The sequence below is a fragment of the Pocillopora damicornis genome, chromosome 4 (genome assembly GCF_964200805.1).
Source record: "Pocillopora damicornis chromosome 4, jaPocDami1.2, whole genome shotgun sequence".
Taxonomy (NCBI): Eukaryota; Metazoa; Cnidaria; class Anthozoa; order Scleractinia; family Pocilloporidae; genus Pocillopora; species Pocillopora damicornis.
The window spans coordinates 23,551,956-23,571,448 of record NC_142673.1 but is presented as its reverse complement, the minus strand read 5'-3'; the positions used below and the strand labels follow the sequence as shown (position 1 = coordinate 23,571,448).

The 19,493-nt window shown below is 36.6% G+C and overlaps 2 protein-coding genes across 4 annotated transcripts in view; one reads left to right on the top strand and one right to left on the bottom strand.

The window, feature by feature from the left end:
• Positions 1-4,380, bottom strand: part of LOC113683477 (kinesin-like protein unc-104) — a 33,273-nt gene extending 28,893 nt beyond the window's left edge. For both annotated transcript variants that reach the window (XM_027200722.2, XM_089205029.1), the window contains exons 1-3: positions 3,978-4,380; positions 2,061-2,137; positions 648-724 (exon numbers count right to left, since the gene is read on the bottom strand). In XM_027200722.2, coding sequence (XP_027056523.2) covers positions 648-724; positions 2,061-2,137; positions 3,978-4,077 — 254 coding nt within the window. In that variant the 5' untranslated portion in view covers positions 4,078-4,380. The remainder of the gene's footprint in view (positions 1-647; positions 725-2,060; positions 2,138-3,977) is intronic.
• A 1,372-nt stretch (positions 4,381-5,752) lies between these two features.
• On the top strand, positions 5,753-18,442 carry LOC113683558 (GTPase-activating protein and VPS9 domain-containing protein 1). 2 transcript variants are annotated; one of them, XM_027200812.2, is made up of 15 exons: positions 5,753-6,019; positions 6,381-7,404; positions 7,845-7,976; positions 8,769-9,203; positions 9,501-9,681; positions 10,148-11,167; positions 11,738-11,972; positions 12,317-12,457; positions 12,965-13,099; positions 13,422-13,548; positions 14,213-14,279; positions 14,379-14,493; positions 15,549-15,621; positions 15,804-15,869; positions 16,309-18,442. In XM_027200812.2, the coding sequence occupies exons 2-15, from the start codon at positions 6,409-6,411 to the stop codon at positions 16,582-16,584; spliced, it is 3,999 nt and encodes a 1,332-aa protein (XP_027056613.2). In that variant the 5' UTR covers positions 5,753-6,019; positions 6,381-6,408; the 3' UTR covers positions 16,585-18,442. The 2 variants fall into 2 exon arrangements, with proteins under 2 accessions (XP_027056613.2, XP_089059407.1); XM_089203281.1 differs by having other exon boundaries at positions 5,795-6,019; positions 6,364-7,404.
• Positions 18,443-19,493: the final 1,051 nt, after the last annotated feature.

Sequence of the window (19,493 nt, the reverse complement as noted above, 5' to 3'; positions counted from 1 at the left end):
ATATCTAGGCTTCACCATTGTGCTTATTAAGAATTTTCATGAGATGTCCATCAAATGTGAAAATTAACAATGGAATTCATAACTGATAGAGCAGAGAAAGTTGTAGTTACAGTTTAATACCAGTTATTTCCTTTCTCTCATGGCTCACCCTAATTATCATTTAAATCAAGAAAGATAGGAAATAAGAAATCAACCCTGGTAAAAAACATTTCAACCTTGTATAAATTAAATTTCAAATGTGCCAACACAGGATTCCCTATGAGCAACAACTGTTTAAACAGACTAAAAGGTATTAAATCCCTTCACTCCCAGGATCCCATTTATTTAGTAATTCCCCTCACCGTATGTCATACAATTCTTATGATGTTAGTTTGGAGAATCAGGTATTAGATCAACCACATGTATTAATTCCCTTATCGATTTTTTCCTTTAATCTCATCACTTGTCTGCTTGATATTCTACTGTTGTTGTGAAGAGAAATTCTTCCTTGGTCACTCATGGGAGTAAAATAGTCAAAAGCTAGCATCTACTCTTTTTTCCAATCACAGGTTAGTGATCAATTACCAAGTTCATTTGGTATTGACATTTCTAGATAATTAAGTAATGAAAATCTTGACTCCTGCACTTTCCCTAACATGTATATTTACCCCTCAAATGCATGTGCCAACATCTCTTTACCAATGTCTGCATACACTTGCTTTTGGGATGCAAAGTGGGCATCATTCTGCAAGAACCAAATTAAGAAATAAAATTAATGAAAAATGTTACGACAAGTACTAAGATGTGAATGAAAGTGATCCTTGCAGTAATGTGCACTACTTAAGCAGTAGTGAAAATAAGGCCTGAAAAAAATTCAGGCCTGTACAGGATTTGAACCCATGACCTCTGCGATACCAGTGCAGCACTCTACCAACTGAGCTAACAAGCCAACTGGGAGCTGATTTTTTTCAGGCCTTATTTTCACTACTGCCTAAGTAGTGCACATTACTGCAAGGATCACTTTCATTCACGTCTTTATCTGCAGTTCAAATATATGACTTTCATATATTCTTAACCGTTTATTTCATCACTTCATGGGTTTATTTAGAACCAACATCATGACCAGCTCCCAGTTGGCTTGTTAGCTCAGTTGGTAGAGCGCTGCACCGGTATCGCAGAGGTCATGGGTTCAAATCCTGTACAGGCCTGAATTTTTTTTCAGGCCTTATTTTCACTACTGCCTAAGTAGTGCACATTACTGCGAGGATCACTTTCATTCATGTCTTTATCCGCAGTTCAAATATATGACTTTCATATATTCTTAACCGACAAGTACTAAGAGTTAATCAATTAACTCTGAGACAAGATAATTTGGTTTTCATCAGCTGAGTTGATAATGTACTGGCCACCCTTAAGAGTTTCTGGGCTGACGTTTCTGGCATTAGCCCTTTGTCATTTGCTCTGACAAAGGGCTAAAGCTCAAAACGCCAGCTTAGAAACTCCTTAGTGTGGCCAGTTTACATTCAGTTGATGAAAACTAAATCATCTTTTCATACTCCCCCCATGATGCAGGACCACAATTTCTTTTAATAGAAACTTGTCACCTTAACTCTGAGACAATTATCTCATCAGAAGTTTTATTTAGTACTTTTTAATTCAAATGGGTTCACAAGTCATCTTGCTGAGTTTGTAAAAAGCCAGACATGGTTTGATGCTACTCTGGTTTACAGATTTAATTAATGTAACTGAAGAAGTTACAATTCATAGACCCAAAGTTTTGTAACTTCTTTGGTTACATTCATTAAATCTGTAAACCAGAGTAGCATCAAACCATATCTGATTGTCCACCTGGTTGCCATGTGAACTTTAATATATCTTGTAAAAAGCCACTAGATGAATTAATTGTAAGTGATTTTCACTACTCAACACTGCACATGAAGATAAAGTTGTTTGTATCCCAACTTCTACCATGAATTCAGTGACAGGAACAGTTCAAACAGTTGTAAGATTAAATGTACAGCCCAGGGTGCAAACCCACATGGGGAGGTTTATGTACCAGATAGATTATTATCAAACCTTACTTCATCATGAGACCAGTATGAGTAATCAAAGTTAAAACTCTTGGGCTTTTCACTCAAGTTTCTAGGATTTAGGATAGCTGAAAAAAAAACAGAGTTGTGAAGGCAAAGACTAAGACAACAGAATTTGGCACAAGAAATAGCTTCACCCTATTTGACAGTTAAACACTTCTAAAATATACCCAGATATTATACAAGGTGCATAGTATTTTTTCTGGCCCCCAGGTGGTGAGGAAAAATGCCAGTAATCAGCAAAATGTCCACTTGTATCATATATCAAACCATTGCCTGAAATTTAAAGAGGGTTAAGGACATGATTTGAAAGGAAAAATCTAGAGATTTCAGTCTTCCAAAGGTTAGCATCTCTTTTCGTCAAGCACAAGACTCAAATACTCTCAATATGACATTCAACCCCGATCTTGTGCCCCACGTGGTGTGTCCTTCTATATCCATTTTTGTGACCAAATAATCAAAGATTTTACTCTAAAACTTCTAGAATTTAATTTCTGAACCTCCTGAATCCTGGGCAAGATTGCATGTTCAAAAGGAACAGGAGTTAATCCTATTCCAGGATTAAAAATTTTATTTGCAAGGTTTTGATCTCTCTTCTAAGGAACACATATACTCTACATTTAATTCATAATATGCATCTACAATTCATAACAGTTTTATCTTAATTCCAGCAAATCTGCACTTGGTAAAACATAAAAGCGAACACTCTCTACAGGGATAAAAAAGCTAATAAGAAACTTATTCTAACCCTAAGTTAAAATGAAGCTCTATTGTTTTTAAAACAATGCCCTTTGTCTTCCATTGAAAAAAAATAAATTGGGGGGTTAATTTGTATGGCTAATTAATTTCAAACCATGCATTTTAAAATAGTATTGATCACTACATCAGTCAAAGGCTTATAAAGTAATCTGATACAGCAATACAAGACATAAACAAGACTAAGTCAGAACTTGTAAATCTGACACACATTCAGTTAATGTTGTGGTTTGAAGCAACTTAAAAACAATCTAAAATAGCAACTTGAAAGTAATTTCAATGAAATAAACCCTATGACAGGGCAAATAATTTTTATTTTAATTCTTAGGGTAGCTGAACCATTCATTCCTCAAGATAACGATTCTTTAAAAATATCTGTATGCCTACAGCTGTGTTTGAGTAAGTATGGATATATATGCAAATCTCAGCAAATCATTATAATATCATCTTACTTGAACCAAACCACATTCTAAATCATACATTATTAACTGATCCCCATCTCAAGAGAATGAAGTGTAAGAAATTTTATATTGAACGCTGAGTTTTGAAATTTCATATCTTCCAATATCATATTGTATCCTTGTTAATATCAGAATGTAAACAACACTGGAAAAAAAAAAAGAATAAAATTTCCTTTAATCTACCTATGGAAACTTTCAACTTCTTTGATGCGGGATGAAAAATCGACTGATGCTCAGTTATCAAAACCAAAAAATTAGCATATTTCACTTTTTTTGTTAATTTATTTCTAGAATTTCGTCAAAAGAAATCTTTCAGAGATTTGGATTAAAAATATCCCGCTAAGGCTTTTCGTGACTATACGATACCAGACGTGAATAAAAAATCTTTTGTTCTGGAAATCTAGAAATTACACTCATGGACTTCAGACAGTGCACTAGCTGAACGTAGGTGAACGCAAAAATAATAAGAAATTTAGCAGTCGACACGTCCATCGTGTCAACTAAATTTCATATTCACCCATTGGTATTTTGAAAATTGGGAAATCACATTCCCATAAAAATAAATTAGGAAAAAATAAAATTACAACTGAAACATTTCCCTTCAGCTGTTCAATCGCTAATCAAAATATCGAGTGGCTCATAAACTTTCAGCCAAATTAACATATCATTACAAGTGCAGACAACAACTCACTTGTGGTAGGTCCGTGCATCCCAATTATACATTTGCAGCTTCGATTGTTTTCTCGGCTCGCAAACGGCCGAACTCGAACAGCCACTTTCACAGAAGACATTTCCTAAGCAGCATGAAAACCGAAAACCATTCTGAATATCTTGGAGAAAAGTCTAGGTAACTTTTGACTCCATTGCATTACATCATTGCCCTAGGACCGTCTAAAGCCGTCATCTTCGTAAAATAAAACACGCGCAGTTCTCCCCCACACATCAGCTGTAAGGCATTCTCATAGCCCAATGGAAAAATAGAATGGTAAAAGTGATAATTCTACGGACTGTTTCCAACGCTTAAGGATGAATTCCGCGGAAATTTAAGCACTGATGCTTACAGGTCACGAAATATTTTTGATCACGAGTTTAGCATTGGGGTAAGTCCGCTGACCACAAGATGGGCTCATGTATTCCCGAATGCATGCTGTTCTATTGTTTAAGGGAGGGAGGGAGACGAGGACGAACCATGATGGGGGAGAGGGGGGAAAGAGGAAGAAAATAAATTCAGAGCCTATTGCATATTGTAAAGAATTATTTAAAATACAAATGTGTAAAAAGCTATGAAGTAACAGTTATGGATTTTGGAAAGTAAAAGCAGAAACCGATTAACCAGTGCATCTTTTTCAACAGAACACAGTCAGTAATTTTGAGATTGCAGAAACGTCTGATGCAGATATCTCTAGTGAACTTACGACGACTCCAATGTCATGTTCTTATCAGGTGAATGGGAATGGTGACTACGGTTAGTAGGGTTGCCCGTAACTCCTTCTGGAGCTTGGGCCATCGACGATATCCCTCCTCGACCTTATCCTGTTCTGGGCTAGGCTTTCGAGTGTAGTCCAGCTGTTGCCGCAGTTCTTCATCTCGACGCCGGGTGTTTTTTCGGGCGTCTTCTTTTCCGTTTGCCCTGAAGATACTATTTCCTGGTTTTCTAAGTAACACTGTCTGGATGTTTCTTTAAGGTGTGGCCGATTCATCTCCACCTCCTCCAACTGCTTTAAATTTGAATGAGTTTCTAGACCTGATCTTTCTCATACATCATCGATTGTTTCTCTGTCTGTTCTATCTATTTTTAGAATTCTTCTAACAAAACATTGAAAGACGTTTATGTTTTCGAAAGACGAGAAAAGAGATACAATGACGAAGAATGGTGCCTTCTACGATTTTTAAAGATAAACTCCAGAATTCTTTTTAAAAACACATTAAAAGACTTTTATGCTTTCGAAAGACGAATGAATGATAAATTTTTAGAATTCTTCTAAGAAAGCCTTGAAAGATGTTTATGTTTACGAATGACGGGAAATGAGATATAATAACTGAGAATGGAGCTTTCTATGATTTTTAGTGACGATAAATGATGTCTGGTTCATTTTTTTGTTTGAACTAGTTATGAAATTTTAGAATGCTGAGTAGCAATCAACATTTAAATAGCGTGCAAGATATCCTTCTATTTGGTCGAGTACATCACCTGACATATCATTTAACTAAATGACGTCACAGTATCGACATCGCAGAAAAAGGCTTTATTGTGTTCTGTATCCACCGATTTAAAAAAATTGGAATTGACTCATCCATACCAACCGGAAATGAACAGAGCCATGTTTTTTTTAACTCGGCTGCACGCCAAATTTGATCAATTTCGGCGAAAATATATATGAAACGTTCCGTTTCACACCAGACTAAGCGCAAGCTCTTCACCAAACAATACAACAGAGGTCAATTAAACAATACCCACTTTATTCTAGTAACACGGGAGCACGAATAATCCGTGCTCTCATTACAATTATTGAAAAGAAAACAGGATTGTCTCGAGGGGATCTGTTCTTTCCTCTCTTGTTTTGATTTATTTTTTTGGACGTAAGTTAGCTCAAAGAAGAAACTCGTTGCCGATGAGGAGAAAATGACGAGCGCTCTCTGAATAATATAATCCTTTTTTCCTATATGCACTTGTGTTCAGTTAGTATCTTACCTAGCTAGGGTAGGTTCAAGGTCTTTGAACTCAAGCTTAAGGTAAGGGTGTGCTAAAAGTGATGTCTTCCATAACGGAGAAGGAAATCTGCTAACTTGATTCTTCTTCTCTCCATCTCTTTCCGCCGGTAACGAATTTGATTGTGTTCGTCTGAGATTATAAAACTGGTCTCTAAGCAATTATGTGGATGTTTTTCTCCCACTCTTTCCTGAAGACAAGACTACCAATCCTGCCTTGTCGCAACAAAATTGGATTGAAAGGCAATCAGAATACTTTTAAATTTTTTAAGATTCCTATTCCACTTAAATCTCTTCCACCACATGCGGAAATACTGGGAAACTTTAATATCAACCAATGAAAGCTCTCGTTTCACCTGATATAACAGCCTCTATGATTGGCTAGGTTTCAGTTACAAGCCGAAGATGCAGTCATGGCGGATTATGAGAGCATAGAAAGGAACAGCTTGTGGCATCTTCAAGAACGTTTGAAACAAGAGAGACTGTTCGTCAACAAAGAGAAATCTGAAATATCAAGTCTTAACATAGAGATACAATCAACTTGCGAAAGACTTTACCATTTGTCGTGGATAACTCGGCAACAATGGAAGGTGGTTCAGCGAGTGAGGGCTTCACCTGAAGAATGCAGCCATGTCGTAAACAGGCTGGATTCTGCCCACTTTGTGGACGCATCAAGACATCTTGGCTACTTAGAATCAAAATACTGGGAATTTTCTAAGGGACTGAGAGAGAATCCCTCGCTTGTCGCATCCACTTTGGCTTATGCAGACAAAATTAATTTAGACACCTCTCAGCTGATTCGGTTGTTGTTGAACTCTCTTTATGGAAATTGCCTTCTTCCGCAAGATGAAAATTATGTGTTGATGCTAATGAAACACCTGATCGAGTTGAAAATCACAGGAGATGAGAGCCCTGAGAAATTCCTTCAGCATAAAAGGAATTCATTTACGTCGCTGTTTGGGATTCTAGTCGAAAGCTTGTTCTCCGCAAAGTTGTATTTGACAGCGGCCCTTCATGCACCTATTATGCAAGTTCTCTCGGAAGATTCACTTTTACAGAAGCGCTTACCCCTCAAGTGCACTAAATTCGTGGAAAACCTTAAAGCGAAACTCTATTGTTTTCCTAAAAGCTTGCGATGGTTAATGTGTCAGTTTGCAAATATTCTTTCATCCCACGGTATGAATGATAAGGAAGTGAGGTCAATGGTCTTAAATCTGTTGTTTGATTGCCTTGTTTGTCCGGCGATAATACGACCTGAGCAGTTTGGCATCACTTCTGATGTTCAAATTAGTGAAGTAGCCTCACAGAACTTGCGAAATATAGCTTCCTGTTTGCAGTGCTTGCACTCTCTCTATTCCTCTGAAGATGAGAATGCAAGAAATTTGGACATGTTTTCAAGGATAGATCCAGTAAGTATGTTTTGCATAGACTACTCTATCTGAGAGGGAATTTCCTTTACATCCTAAGACAGATTATTTCTCAGAAAAATCACACTTATCTTTGTTCCTGAACAACTGGAGTTTATCACATGAAGCAAGATGAAATTTCCTTGGTATTACACTCCTTTTCCTGTTACCCTGAAATTAGCATACATGTCTGATTGTCATAGAAGACTGACTGATGAGAGAGAAATGGCGGTTTCTTTCACATACCATTTGAAAGCTGGCTCACCCATTTATACATCATATGGGTGTAATCATTCTTTAGGCAGATTTCCAGTGTTTGCATAAGCTAAAACAATTACTTCTCTACAATAGTCATAAAAAATTTTCTGTTTTGGGTATATGAAGGTCTTACTTGCTTTCAATGTTTTTGCTGAGATTTTAAGCTAGTATTCATTTCTTTTCAGGTCTGTGTGACTTCATTTTTAGATGCCATATTAGAGAACCAAAAAGACATTCAGGATTTTCCAAACCATAAGTCCCTTCCTGGCCTTTGTCGTAATTCAGTTCTCATAACAGAAAATGAGCTACATGCCTTGGTGAGTTTCATGCCTGTGATGCCTGATCTAAAAGAGAAAGTTACATTTGTTTTCATGAAGATGAGAGTTTTTCGTCATTGTATTTTCAAAGAGGAGGAGGATGCAAATGAATGACTGGCTGCTATAGAAATCCCTTGTCTGTGCACTTTTTATTTCTAACTAGAGAGATGGTAGTCTAGTGGTTACTGTACAGGGTTCTGATCAGGGTTACATAACAGTATTGTGATCTTCAGCAAGACACTTGACCATTAGTCACAGTTCCTATTTCCACCCAGTTGTAACCCTTTACAGCCAAACATTTATAGGTATATTCTCCTTACTAACATCTAAACATTTCGTATGGTACTAACAGGAAGAATTTCTTTGATCAGTGATTGTTAGATTCATCCAGAGGAAGCCATTTTACATATAGTTGATTCAAATCCAGAAATTAGGAGAAGGTTTGACAGTACTTTGAAGCCAGGAGGCTCTTATGAATTATACTTTTCCTCATTATGTAGTTGTTTTTGTACATTGGAGTAAGCTGCCTTTCAGGACAGTTCTTGTGTTCTAGCAGTTTCCCAACAACCCTCAAAATCCATAAAATCAGTTAGAGAACCCCTCTCAATACCAAAGGAACAATACAAGTCCAGTTCGTGCGACAAATGATATTACAACATTAAAATTCAAATAATTTGAATCAGCCAATGAGCGAGCTACTGAAATTGAACAATAAAAATGAAACAAAGTCTGTAATGCAGAAAAAAGTCGCAACATCTTGTGTACATAAATTTCTTTTGTTCCTTATCTTAGACAAGCTTTCTTAGAATGATTGAACACAGCGAAGACTACAAAGATATTGTTAACCATAAGGAGCTAGAAGAGTTACTGTATCCTCTGCCACCCCAGCCAGAGATAAGTCCTGTGGAGCCCATTACAGATCCGTTAACACCCCCATGTCCAGAGCATTCAATAGAGAGTCCAAAGACGCCAAAAAAGAAACGAGCCATCAAAGGAAAGAGGGAAGATAAAACTCGAAAGCAAAGCTTGGGAGAAGGTCAAGCTGCTGAGTTTGAAGGGAAGATAATAAAGCAGTATAACCCGTTATATGTTGAAAATAAATCAGAAGGGTTAAAGAAAGAGTTTCTTCAGCGAATGGCACTGATGTTGAAGGAAGGTGAAGATGTCCTAGTGATCTCACTTGGCTATTCAGGGATTGAGTGTCCTGGCCTGCTGTCTGAGGAAAAAGTGAGTATCAAGTAGTTGTCATTATTTTGTCTCCATCATGACTTAGTGTATGCACTTATCTAGTATGTGTATATCTCTCCCATCAATAGATGCATGGCTGATAAAAACTGTTGTCTACTGAAAAGAAAGAAATTGTCTAACAATAATTTGCTCAAATTTTGTTTGAGGGTTTAGCAAGCAGATGAAGTGTGGATTAGTATAACAGAAATATTTTTATAGAACAAAGCCCTTGATCCTCTGCTGCATTCCTTGAACCATGGGTATCTACTAATAAGTGTCCATTTTCTCAATTTTTAGGTTCTTGGCATCAAAAAACCGTCCAAGAATGAAGCAGAAACCACTAAAAGCTTCAGACCAAGGAGTAGCTCATCTCAGTTCTCCAAGCATATTTTTTCAGACAAATCTAGTGCAAAGAAAGGGAAAGAAGGCTGCAATAAAGAGAAAAGTGATGAGAAGGAAATAACAACCTCACATAATAGTGAGTTTAACATTAACTACAGTATTTTTTCTTATTCTTACTGATACCAACCAAAGAAGGTGGGAAGGCCTTATGGTTAGTGTTCTTCTAATTTTTCTTGGACAAAACACTCTCCTCTTACGGTGCCACTTTACACTCAGAATATACCTGTACCTGCAAGCTTTCAGGGAAACCTGATGAAATGCTCAGGCTGGGGATAATCTTAAGATAGACTGGCATCTCATTCCAAGTGGAGTAGTTATTCTCCTATTTACGTCATAGTAGAGAAACTAAGATAAGTTCCAGCTGGATGGGCTGCTTGATTGGAATATAAACTTTACCATCTTATACAAACCAAATATGTGCACAAGCTTCAGAAAGATAACATAACAATTTGCAGCCTTTATTAAAAGACTCTCAGTATGAAGCAAATAATGATACATTCAAACACTTTGGTCTAAGCAGGTTATGGCTTATGTTTTTTTAGATGACAAGGAGCATTCATCAGAGGTACCTCAGCAAATCATTGCTGGTTCTGGTAACCAAGACAACAATACTGATTTGCCTAAGTCTGACACAGGAGAGAAAACGAGGACAGATCTTAATGATTTGCTTCTAAGAAACACCAATTCCACAACACATGCTACACCAGATGTTCTAGAAGGAGGTACATCAAATATGCAAGACTCTGCCAGTGTTGATTTGATTGATTTTGGAAGTGAGAGTCCAGAGCCATTATCCCCAGTGTCACCAGAACATTTCACTGAAAACCCACTAGTGGAGAAACAGTTGCCTCTTGCCTTTGAAAATCAAGCGGCAGGTAACAGAGACAGTGCCATCAGTAGTGGTGGTAGCACACGCATTAGTTCCATCAGTACAGCAAGTACACAAAGTAGTGGAGTGGAGTTCACCAAAGAGTGCATTTTTGTAGATAGTGGCCATGGCGAAATTTTAGAGGAGAATTCTAATGTGCAGCTCCCCTGTCTAGAACCTGTAGATGCACCAGGCAATGAGTTCCGAAAGCGCAGCAGTGTCATCAGTGATCAGGAGAGAAGAGACAGCAAGGTCAGTAATCGAGAGAGCACAAGTAGTAGCACTCTGACTGGCTACTATGGAGAAGGATCCAACCGAGACAGCCAAGCAAGTTTCTTGAGCATAGATTCTGAGTTTCCACCTCGAAGTGGATCATCAAGCACAGCTGATGACGAACGTGAGTCACCTGCACCCAGGGAGAAGAAATCCTCTCGAGCAGCCTCTTTGAAGCGGCATTTGAGGAATAGGAAAAAGAGCAAAGGAAAAGACTCCTTTGATGGGCCAGATAATGTGGAAAAGCAGAGTGAAAAGAAAGAGAAGGGATTCTTTGGAAAGATAAGAACTGCTCGCTCCAAAGAGAAGACTAAGACAAGTAATGCAAGAGTGTATGACGAACTGGTGGAGAAAACCCTTGACCCTTTTGATATCACTTACAGAATGGCACACCCAGAAATGGAAGAGAAAACACCCAAAGGTAACAACGAACATGATTCTTGTGTAGTTTGACTTGATTGATCACTGTATACTCACTGTACACTATTATAGCATACCTAGCTTAATACTGTATGTCATGTAAGACTAGTGCACCTTAAATTTTCTTAAGTATGTCATTTCAGTTCATAATCGTCTTCAACATCTCTAACCATCTCTATCCCCCCCTTTTTTTACAGCCCCTTCAACATTTCTGAACTGTGGCAAATTTTGCTTCAAGGTTCCTTCAGATAAAAAGCAATTTTAAACAACCCCAGATACATGTATTTCCTTGTAGCTCCTTTAACAAGTCTAACATTAGTGGTTATGTTCAACTTGTAGACTGTTTTTGACATATTCTACAGAAGAAACTCATTTTGTTTGATAGGGCAAGCATTTTAGAAAAAAAAAATAAAGATACATGTGATAACATTTTGTGTTAATTTACTTTTGATGTTGTCCTTATTGATCAAGAAATGATCTCAGTCTTGTTGACTTCCAGTTTCGAGCTCCACTACATGTGTTTCTTATTATTATAGACCTTAATTCATATTATTATTTTTTTCCTTAACAGACATCGAGAATGTGATAAAAAAATACACAGATATTGCACGTTCTACTGCAGAAGAGGAAAAGTTGGATGCTGTAGATGGTGATGATGATGATGACAAAGATGAGGAAGATGATGACATTGTTGATGAAGAGGAAAAATTTGAAAACTCCAAGAGAAAACTAAGACTGGTTCTTTGCCAAGCTGATTTTCAAAATCTTCCCATGGTTCATTCAGAAAACAGGATACCAGAGAAAAGGTTATAGCTTTGAATTCATGTATTTTTCAAATCCTTTCAAAGAACAGTTCATGGCTGCAATGTGAGGTGCATTTATAGCAGATTTTCAGACAGATCAAGGATTGTTAACAGGAAGTAGGTGATAAAAGAAATTGTGCAGAACAACTAAAAGGCTCCTTTTTACTTCCTTGAATGGTGTTGAACTGGTATTGATAATAATACTATGATTATGATCGCAATAATGAACATTAAAATTCTTAGCACTGTTTGTAACAGTTTGCAAAAGTTATGAATCAATGATGCACAAATTTCTTGCAGTATCTTAAGTTGTGGTAAAATATTTAAATGCAATATTATTTTCTCAGTGTGAGTGGAAAATCACAATGTCAAGAACTTTTGACTTTCCTCCATGTACAACTTGCTGAAGCAATAAATCTTCAAGACAGAGCTTTGTCTGCTCAGTTGCATGAGACAATAAGAAGTGTGAAGGATCTACCACCACAAAGGTACAATATATATGTAATATGCTATCTTATGACATGTTTGATTCATTATTAAGCTGCTCTGGTTAGTATTGCTGTCACTGGACTTTAACAAGAAATTTCCTTTCCTCAAACTACATTCCAAGTCTAGGGTAGCCTTAACATTTAAGGGCTCTTGCTAGTTTCTAGTTGCTGTTATGAAGTTGTCTTGCAAAGAACCATGTTAATTCTGATTTTTATATTTCTCCAACAAAGGTTTATTTTTAGTTGCTTTATTTAAACCTTTCTCCCCTTAAAGTGTCTGGCTTCTAATTTTTCCTTACAGTATCACTGTTTCATCAAGTGTGAGGGTCATAATAAAATAAATTGTCCTTATTAGTATTAAAGTAAATGTAAAGAGAACAACATGGAGAATATTAATGCGAATGTAGCAAATGTGTTTTGCTGTAAAAGCAAACTATTTGATTCCAGACAGAAATGCCCATCACTATTTGTGCAGAATGCTAATAACTTGTGGTTGCTGTTCTATAGCTTTGCTAGACTTGTGGAATCATTAAAGGAGGATTATAAAGCTCGTGCTCCATACCTAGCATACTTGGTCAATGCACATCAAGGATTATTAGCAACTCATTCACACCTGGAGAGATTATTAGAAAGAGTGGAAAGGTAACAATACCAAAAATGTTTTTCTTTTTTTTTAATTCATTCATTCTTAAATAATTTTATATCCTCAGATATTAGTTATTGGTTGACTTGGAGAAAGTATGGACATTGTTTCATTAGATCATTTTTGAAAAATGTAAGTCGTGTAGATTACGTTACATGGCTGAGAAAATTATGTGAGATTGCATCTAAGACCCAACTACTATGCAACTATATCATTCTACAACAACTGTTTGTAGCATGTTTTCCACATTCTCAGTAACCAAGATGTTATTGATGTCGCTACATATAACTTTTGATGAGTGGCTCTTTTCTGAACTCATAGGGACAAGATCATTTGTCGCACTTACTTTACAACCTCTTGTGTGAAGCTATTTCTTGAGTCAAAGGAGAAAGGAGAGATTAGTAGATTTACCCATAATTTTCAATCCTTGCCAACACCGGATGAAAAGGTTTGACAAAATTAAATATTGCACTATCGTTGATCATGTGTCAACCTCAGGTAGTTCTTATGCTATTTCACTGATTTTAAACATGTTAGATGCTGTTATGATTTTGCACAAATAATATCAGTGTTAGTAATCCATGAACTTGACACAAACTTGTAAAGAGTAATTATTTTGTAATGAGTAGAAAGTGTCCACCTCCCTCCCTTGAGCACCCATTGGTTTTCTGGCAAAGAGACATTTTGGACATGCAGTGACCTAAAATTTTAGTGGAAACTTCTGTGTGATTTGAGTGAGTTTCACTCTTAAACAGCAACAGAGAGACTATTTTCAGTAATGTTAACAAACTGAAGCAGATGTAATTTAACTGTAACACCTTTGATGGCCTACCTAACCTGCTCTATAGATTACACAGCTTCATGTAAATAAAGTTTTAGTCTCAGTATATTTTCAAACTCTAGTTTAAGCTGATGTTGCTGGAAAGAAAACCACATCAGAATTGTGCTCTTTGGCCAATTTATATCAATTTTTGGGCTACATCTTTCGTTGATAGCAATAGCACAAGTAGCCTGGGGAAAACTTCTATCAGAGTGATCAGCAAATCCATTGGCAGGTGGCTCTTGTGTAAAAACCCTCCACTTAAAATAATTTTCTTTAAATCTGTTGACAGTGTGCATTGCTTGAAGAATTCCTAGAGACATTAGGGGATGAGATGGAAAAGCACCCAATCTGGTCAGGTACAAGGAATCAGCTCAAAATAAATGTATTCAATGATTTTACACACATTTACATCAAATTATCCAACAAATAATTATTATTTATCATCTGATTGGCAGGTGTCAGTGATGAGCAATTTCAGGATTCCTTGGTGGCAATAGAACGTGCCATTATGAGCAGTATCTACATTTCTGCATTTTACCCTTTTGGTGGAGTTGACCAGCAAATAGACAGGTGAGCTATGCTCAAAACTGGAGGTTGCAGTACTTTTGTTCATAAGCCAGGTTTTGCACAGAGAATTCTGACCTTGGTCAATATCAATTCCTAAGAAATGTAACTAAAAATTGCAATTTTTTTACTGATTATCTGTTGAGAATACAGGGGGCCAAGTGTTAGTATCTTAGACTCTGGTCATAAATTTCAGGTATAGTTGTAGGCTGAGGACATTTTCTTTGTAGGCACTTGACAATTTACCGGTAATTGCCCAGAGCCTCTATCCACACAGAGGTGTAAATGAGAATTGGCAAATTGTTAATAAAACCTGACCAAATGCTGTAGGATAACATGTACCCTAAAGTAGGCTAGTATTTAGTCCAGGGGGATAAGCCATACAGTTAAACGCTACAGTGGGGTTTGTCATTTGATTCACATTCCTTTTAAAGTGTAACCAGTTAAATTTATCACCTGCAGCTCCTTTTATTATTGCCTAAAATTAATTGGAATTTTTTAAAGGTAAAATGGGATTCAACAGTGGACATTTTATGAGGTGGCTCTTCATGTCCACTTTTACCAGGTCAAATTGGAATTTAGAATATGAGTTTTTGTGGAGGGAAGAAAATTTTAGGACTTGGGGGAAAAACCAACATGTGACACCATGTTCGGGAATCAAACCTGGGTTACAGTGGTGGGAAGTGGGTGCCCTCACCACTGTGCCATCCCTGCTTCCCAAAGTTCAACAGGTAAAAGGATTGCTCTACCAGTTCGAAAATTCCACTTACCTGTCTTCTTTAAATGAGGGAGAACAATGCTTTCAACTGAAGGTTATAAATACCTGCAATTACTAATAGTACTACATGTATGTGTATATATGTTGTAGATAAAATTAATATGCATAAACGCATAGACATATGTTTTCTGTTAAAATACCAGATCAAGAAGCTGCTTCTTGCAGTCTGTGAGTTTGACACTTTTTCACTTCAGCTTTGATTCTGATTCTTTTTGGTTATTGGGTTTATTCTTGAAATCTCACATCAATATCCTCAGTGTCTTGTTTGTTTTTGTACTCTCAGTACGTTTCATGAGCATGTGATCAACCTGCAGAAAGTTATTCATCCTAATCACAAAGCTGTAAGAGTCCCTAAGGTATGTATTAATTCTAAATCTTTAACAAGTTTCGGTATCATTTTATGCACAAGTCTTTTTTGATCTGACTTAATCAAAGAATGTTCACATTGCATTATCAAGTAATACTTGTATCTTGTTCTTTTTTGACCAAAAGAAAAATGTGGTCCAGGTAGGAAGCTAACATTCTTGTTTTACAATAGATGTACCGTAAGGAAGCACCATGGGAATCAGCTCAGAAAGAACTGCTGGCAATTAATGCTTACAAGGTAGTTGCATTTATTCTATCTCTTGCTTTACTTCACTTAATGTAGTGTTTTTACCCCAAGGGAGAACAGGGGCACTAACTCCTCCATCAATCTCACCCACCTGATTTATGGCTCTCTGTTAAGGTGAAAAATACATCTTCTGCCTCTCCATTTTTAGAATCCTCAACATCCTATTTGACTGTGTTGTTTTTCTTTCCATCTGGTGCCAAGGTTAGAGCAGCACACTAATTTTTTCAGTGGACCGTGCAAAGGGAGGCACTTGTTTGCCATCTCCATCTCTTGATTTGCTCACTCAAAGTTGTACAACTGATGAATACAAATTGTGCTCACCCATATTAAGTTTTTCAACCAATGCCCTCTAGATTTGCTTCATGAATGTATCAGAAACAAGAGTAATGGGTGGTTTTTTTTTTATGAGATTCTTCTCTTGCTTCCCTAGACACCAACAGACAAGCTCAAGTGTGTCAAGCGATGTTGTGTCACCATTATGAATCTGTTGTGTTTAGCAAGTGAAACTAGTGTGCCTGGTGCAGATGAATTTGTCCCAGCCTTAGTGTACGTGGTGATACATGCAAATCCTGAGGGCCTTCTGTCTACCATGCAATATGTTAATAACTTCTATGACAAGAGGCTCAGTGGAGAGGAAGCTTATTATTGGATGCAGTTTTGTGCAGCTATTGCCTTCATCAAAACATTGCGCTATGGCTCAAGCTAAATCCAAATGAGGTTAACAGATTCATCAGACACAATTTAAGAGGGTAGAACCCAACTTGATTCTGAATGAAGTAAGCAGTTAAAAAGGCTATAAAAAAAAGGAAGGAAGTTCATGTTGTTTTAGTGAGAAAGGGCTAATCCAAAGGTACAACATTGAAGTGATTTGAGAGCCATAAATTCTTGAGCGCATTACACTCTTGATACAATTACAACAGATGAAGTCTACCCAGATTTATTCCTTTACTGAAATGAACTGTGTGAGACTAAACTTGATCACAACTATAACTGTTTGGCTCTCTAATTAAGACATTTTACTACCACTGTTGCCTTATTTTTCATTTTTGGGACGCGGACAGTTACCTTTGAATCAAAGGAAGTTGCAAGGTGAAAGACATTGAAGACCAATAGCTCCAAGAGGCAAAAATATATATTTACGATATTATTAGGGAATATTATGTTGTTCTATGACAAAGGAAGTTGAAAATATTACATTGCATTTTACAGATGTGCCAGTCGTTACAACTTTAGATTAGGGTAATATATTTAATTAATTTGATAAACATGTTCTTGATTATCTGTGCACTTATTGTGTTGCATCAAGCATTTATTTTTATCAGTATGAATCACAGAAAAGCAGGCATGTTTGTATAATTGTTTCTCACATTTCAAATCATTTAACATGAGAAAGCCTTTATGTTCCGTGCAAAAAATATGTATTAAGTTTTTAAATCTTGTCGGGGATTTTAAATTCATGTTGTTTTTAACAGCATATATACTTAAGGAAGGTATCTTGACTTAATGTTGGAAACTATTTGGGATAGTGTGTTAAAAAAAGTGTGTTAACATTAATTTAAGGTAATTATTGTTTCAAGGTAGAAATTCAAAATTTCAGATTTTTCTTGCTCATTAGTAAGATATATTAACCCTTTGCACCCCAACATCAGTTTGCATATTCTCTGTACTGTTTTTTATACGTCTACTTAGGTGTTGACAAGGAGAATTTGTTTAACAATCAAGGGCTTTTTGGCTGGTGATCATTTTCTTTATTCTTGTGATACTAATGTGTGATTCAGGGATATTGTAAGGAGAAATCAGATGCTATTCACCCCTGGGGTTTCATGGTTAATCACCATGTAGAAGACAGCATGGTGTTACCAAGCAGTTCCACTGTAGGAGTAAAAAATTTCATTACTTATGTATGCTTTAAGTATGAGCATACTACAGCTGTAAACTTGAAATGGATTTATTTTTATTTTTTTTACTTAAAATTGATGAAAATACCCAAAGTAGTGCTAGCCCACAAGAATTTCTTCACATGGGAGTAAGTTTAACCCTTTAACTCCCAAGATCTGACTGTTAATTCTCCCCACTAGCTACTACACATTTCGTTGTAAATTAGTTATTAGAACTTGGTGCTAGATCAAGATAGCAGATTCCACCTGATAAGTTTGAATATTCTCATTACCTGTTTGCTGAATAATGTATGGATATTATTGGGAGAAGTTTCATGTTGATCACTAGTGGGAGTTAAAGGGTTAAGGCCTTGAGAAAAGGGGCTTGAGGGGTCTTTAAGGAATCTGACGTTTATTAGAAGTTAACAGTGGCTTGCACACAAGCTCAAGTGTTACAAGATGTGAAGACCCACATGTAGTATAAACCTAGTGTCCATAGGGCTTTTACAAGAGCTTTACAAATAAACCAGTGTATAGCTAATATGATAATTTTAAAATATTTGTGGAGGGTAATTTGGAATTACATTTCATTTTAATTACTGGTAGTAATGCTCTACTGCAAAGTTTGATTGGTTCAGAAAACTCACTCTATCCTTCCAAAATAATAAACGAAAATACCAAAACTAATCCCTACTAATGTATCCACTTTTTTAATGTTTGAAGCTCCTATTGCAGTTTTTAGATTGCTCCTTATGATGTGGACCTTTGTTCCAGATGGCTTTGATGGTAATTTTGGTGTTAGTTTCAAGGCCCCCTGAATCAAAATATGCACACAATTTGGTTAAAAACACTAACTGAAAGTAGACAAACTAGTAGGCTGCTAACAAAGGTTAGCCAAGAAGGTGAATTAGTGAGAAATGAGAACAAATCCATTATGTTGCAAAGTTTGATAAAAATTCATGACTTTGGCAACCAACTACTTAATACAGGATGACCACTTACAAAGGTGCCATTATCACAGGTTCAATCCTATGCATAATCTCCAAGCTGCTCTCTTTACATTCCCTATGATACTACCACGGAAATTCTGTGAAATTATCAGAGCTCCCTTAGATGGCCATTATTCTCGTTATCTATCTGTTTGATTTAGGGGTTACACTCTACTGAGAAATATGATGCTTGTCACTCTTTAAGGTGAATTAAAAAGAATTTTTTTTTTTACTAAAGTTCTTGTCTAGAAAGCCAAGTTTTTAAAAAAAAAATCTGACCGATTGACATGACGAGTCTCCACAGTGTTGTTGTCACACAAAAATTAGTTCGCGTCTGAAGCTTTTATATTCATTGGTGATGTTTACCTTGCTTTATTCGCCATGAGATCCTTAAAAACTTTGTGAGAAGAAAACAAAATTGTTTTTTCAATAAATATCTTTTACTTTTCTATATGTCTCTTTTCTAATAAGTTGTACTGGATTGAAGACCAACTCGCCGACGTCTCTACTCGATTTTACACGTCGGCGACTTGACCGTAATTCTGCACTGGAGCCAGGAGGCATATCCAGTAGGAGGTTACGCAGGTTTCTGTAGCATTAGGCAACTAAGAGTATCCACCCTGATGGAGTGCCAGTCTATCACAAGGTCACCCCCCAGAATTTTATCAAGCTTCCCTGACAGTTAGCTGGTATCCATTTATAGTCTGGATGGAGAGAGGCACTGTGAAACAAGAGCTTTTTGTCCAAGA

Coding starts and splice junctions, on each gene's coding strand:
- LOC113683558 (XM_027200812.2), top strand. CDS start 6,409: ATGGCGGATTATGAGAGCATAGAAAGGAACAGCTTGTGGCATCTTCAA. Junction 7,405..7,844: donor TGTTTTCAAGGATAGATCCA/GTAAGTATGTTT, acceptor ATTTCTTTTCAG/GTCTGTGTGACTTCATTTTT. Junction 7,977..8,768: donor AAAATGAGCTACATGCCTTG/GTGAGTTTCATG, acceptor TCCTTATCTTAG/ACAAGCTTTCTTAGAATGAT.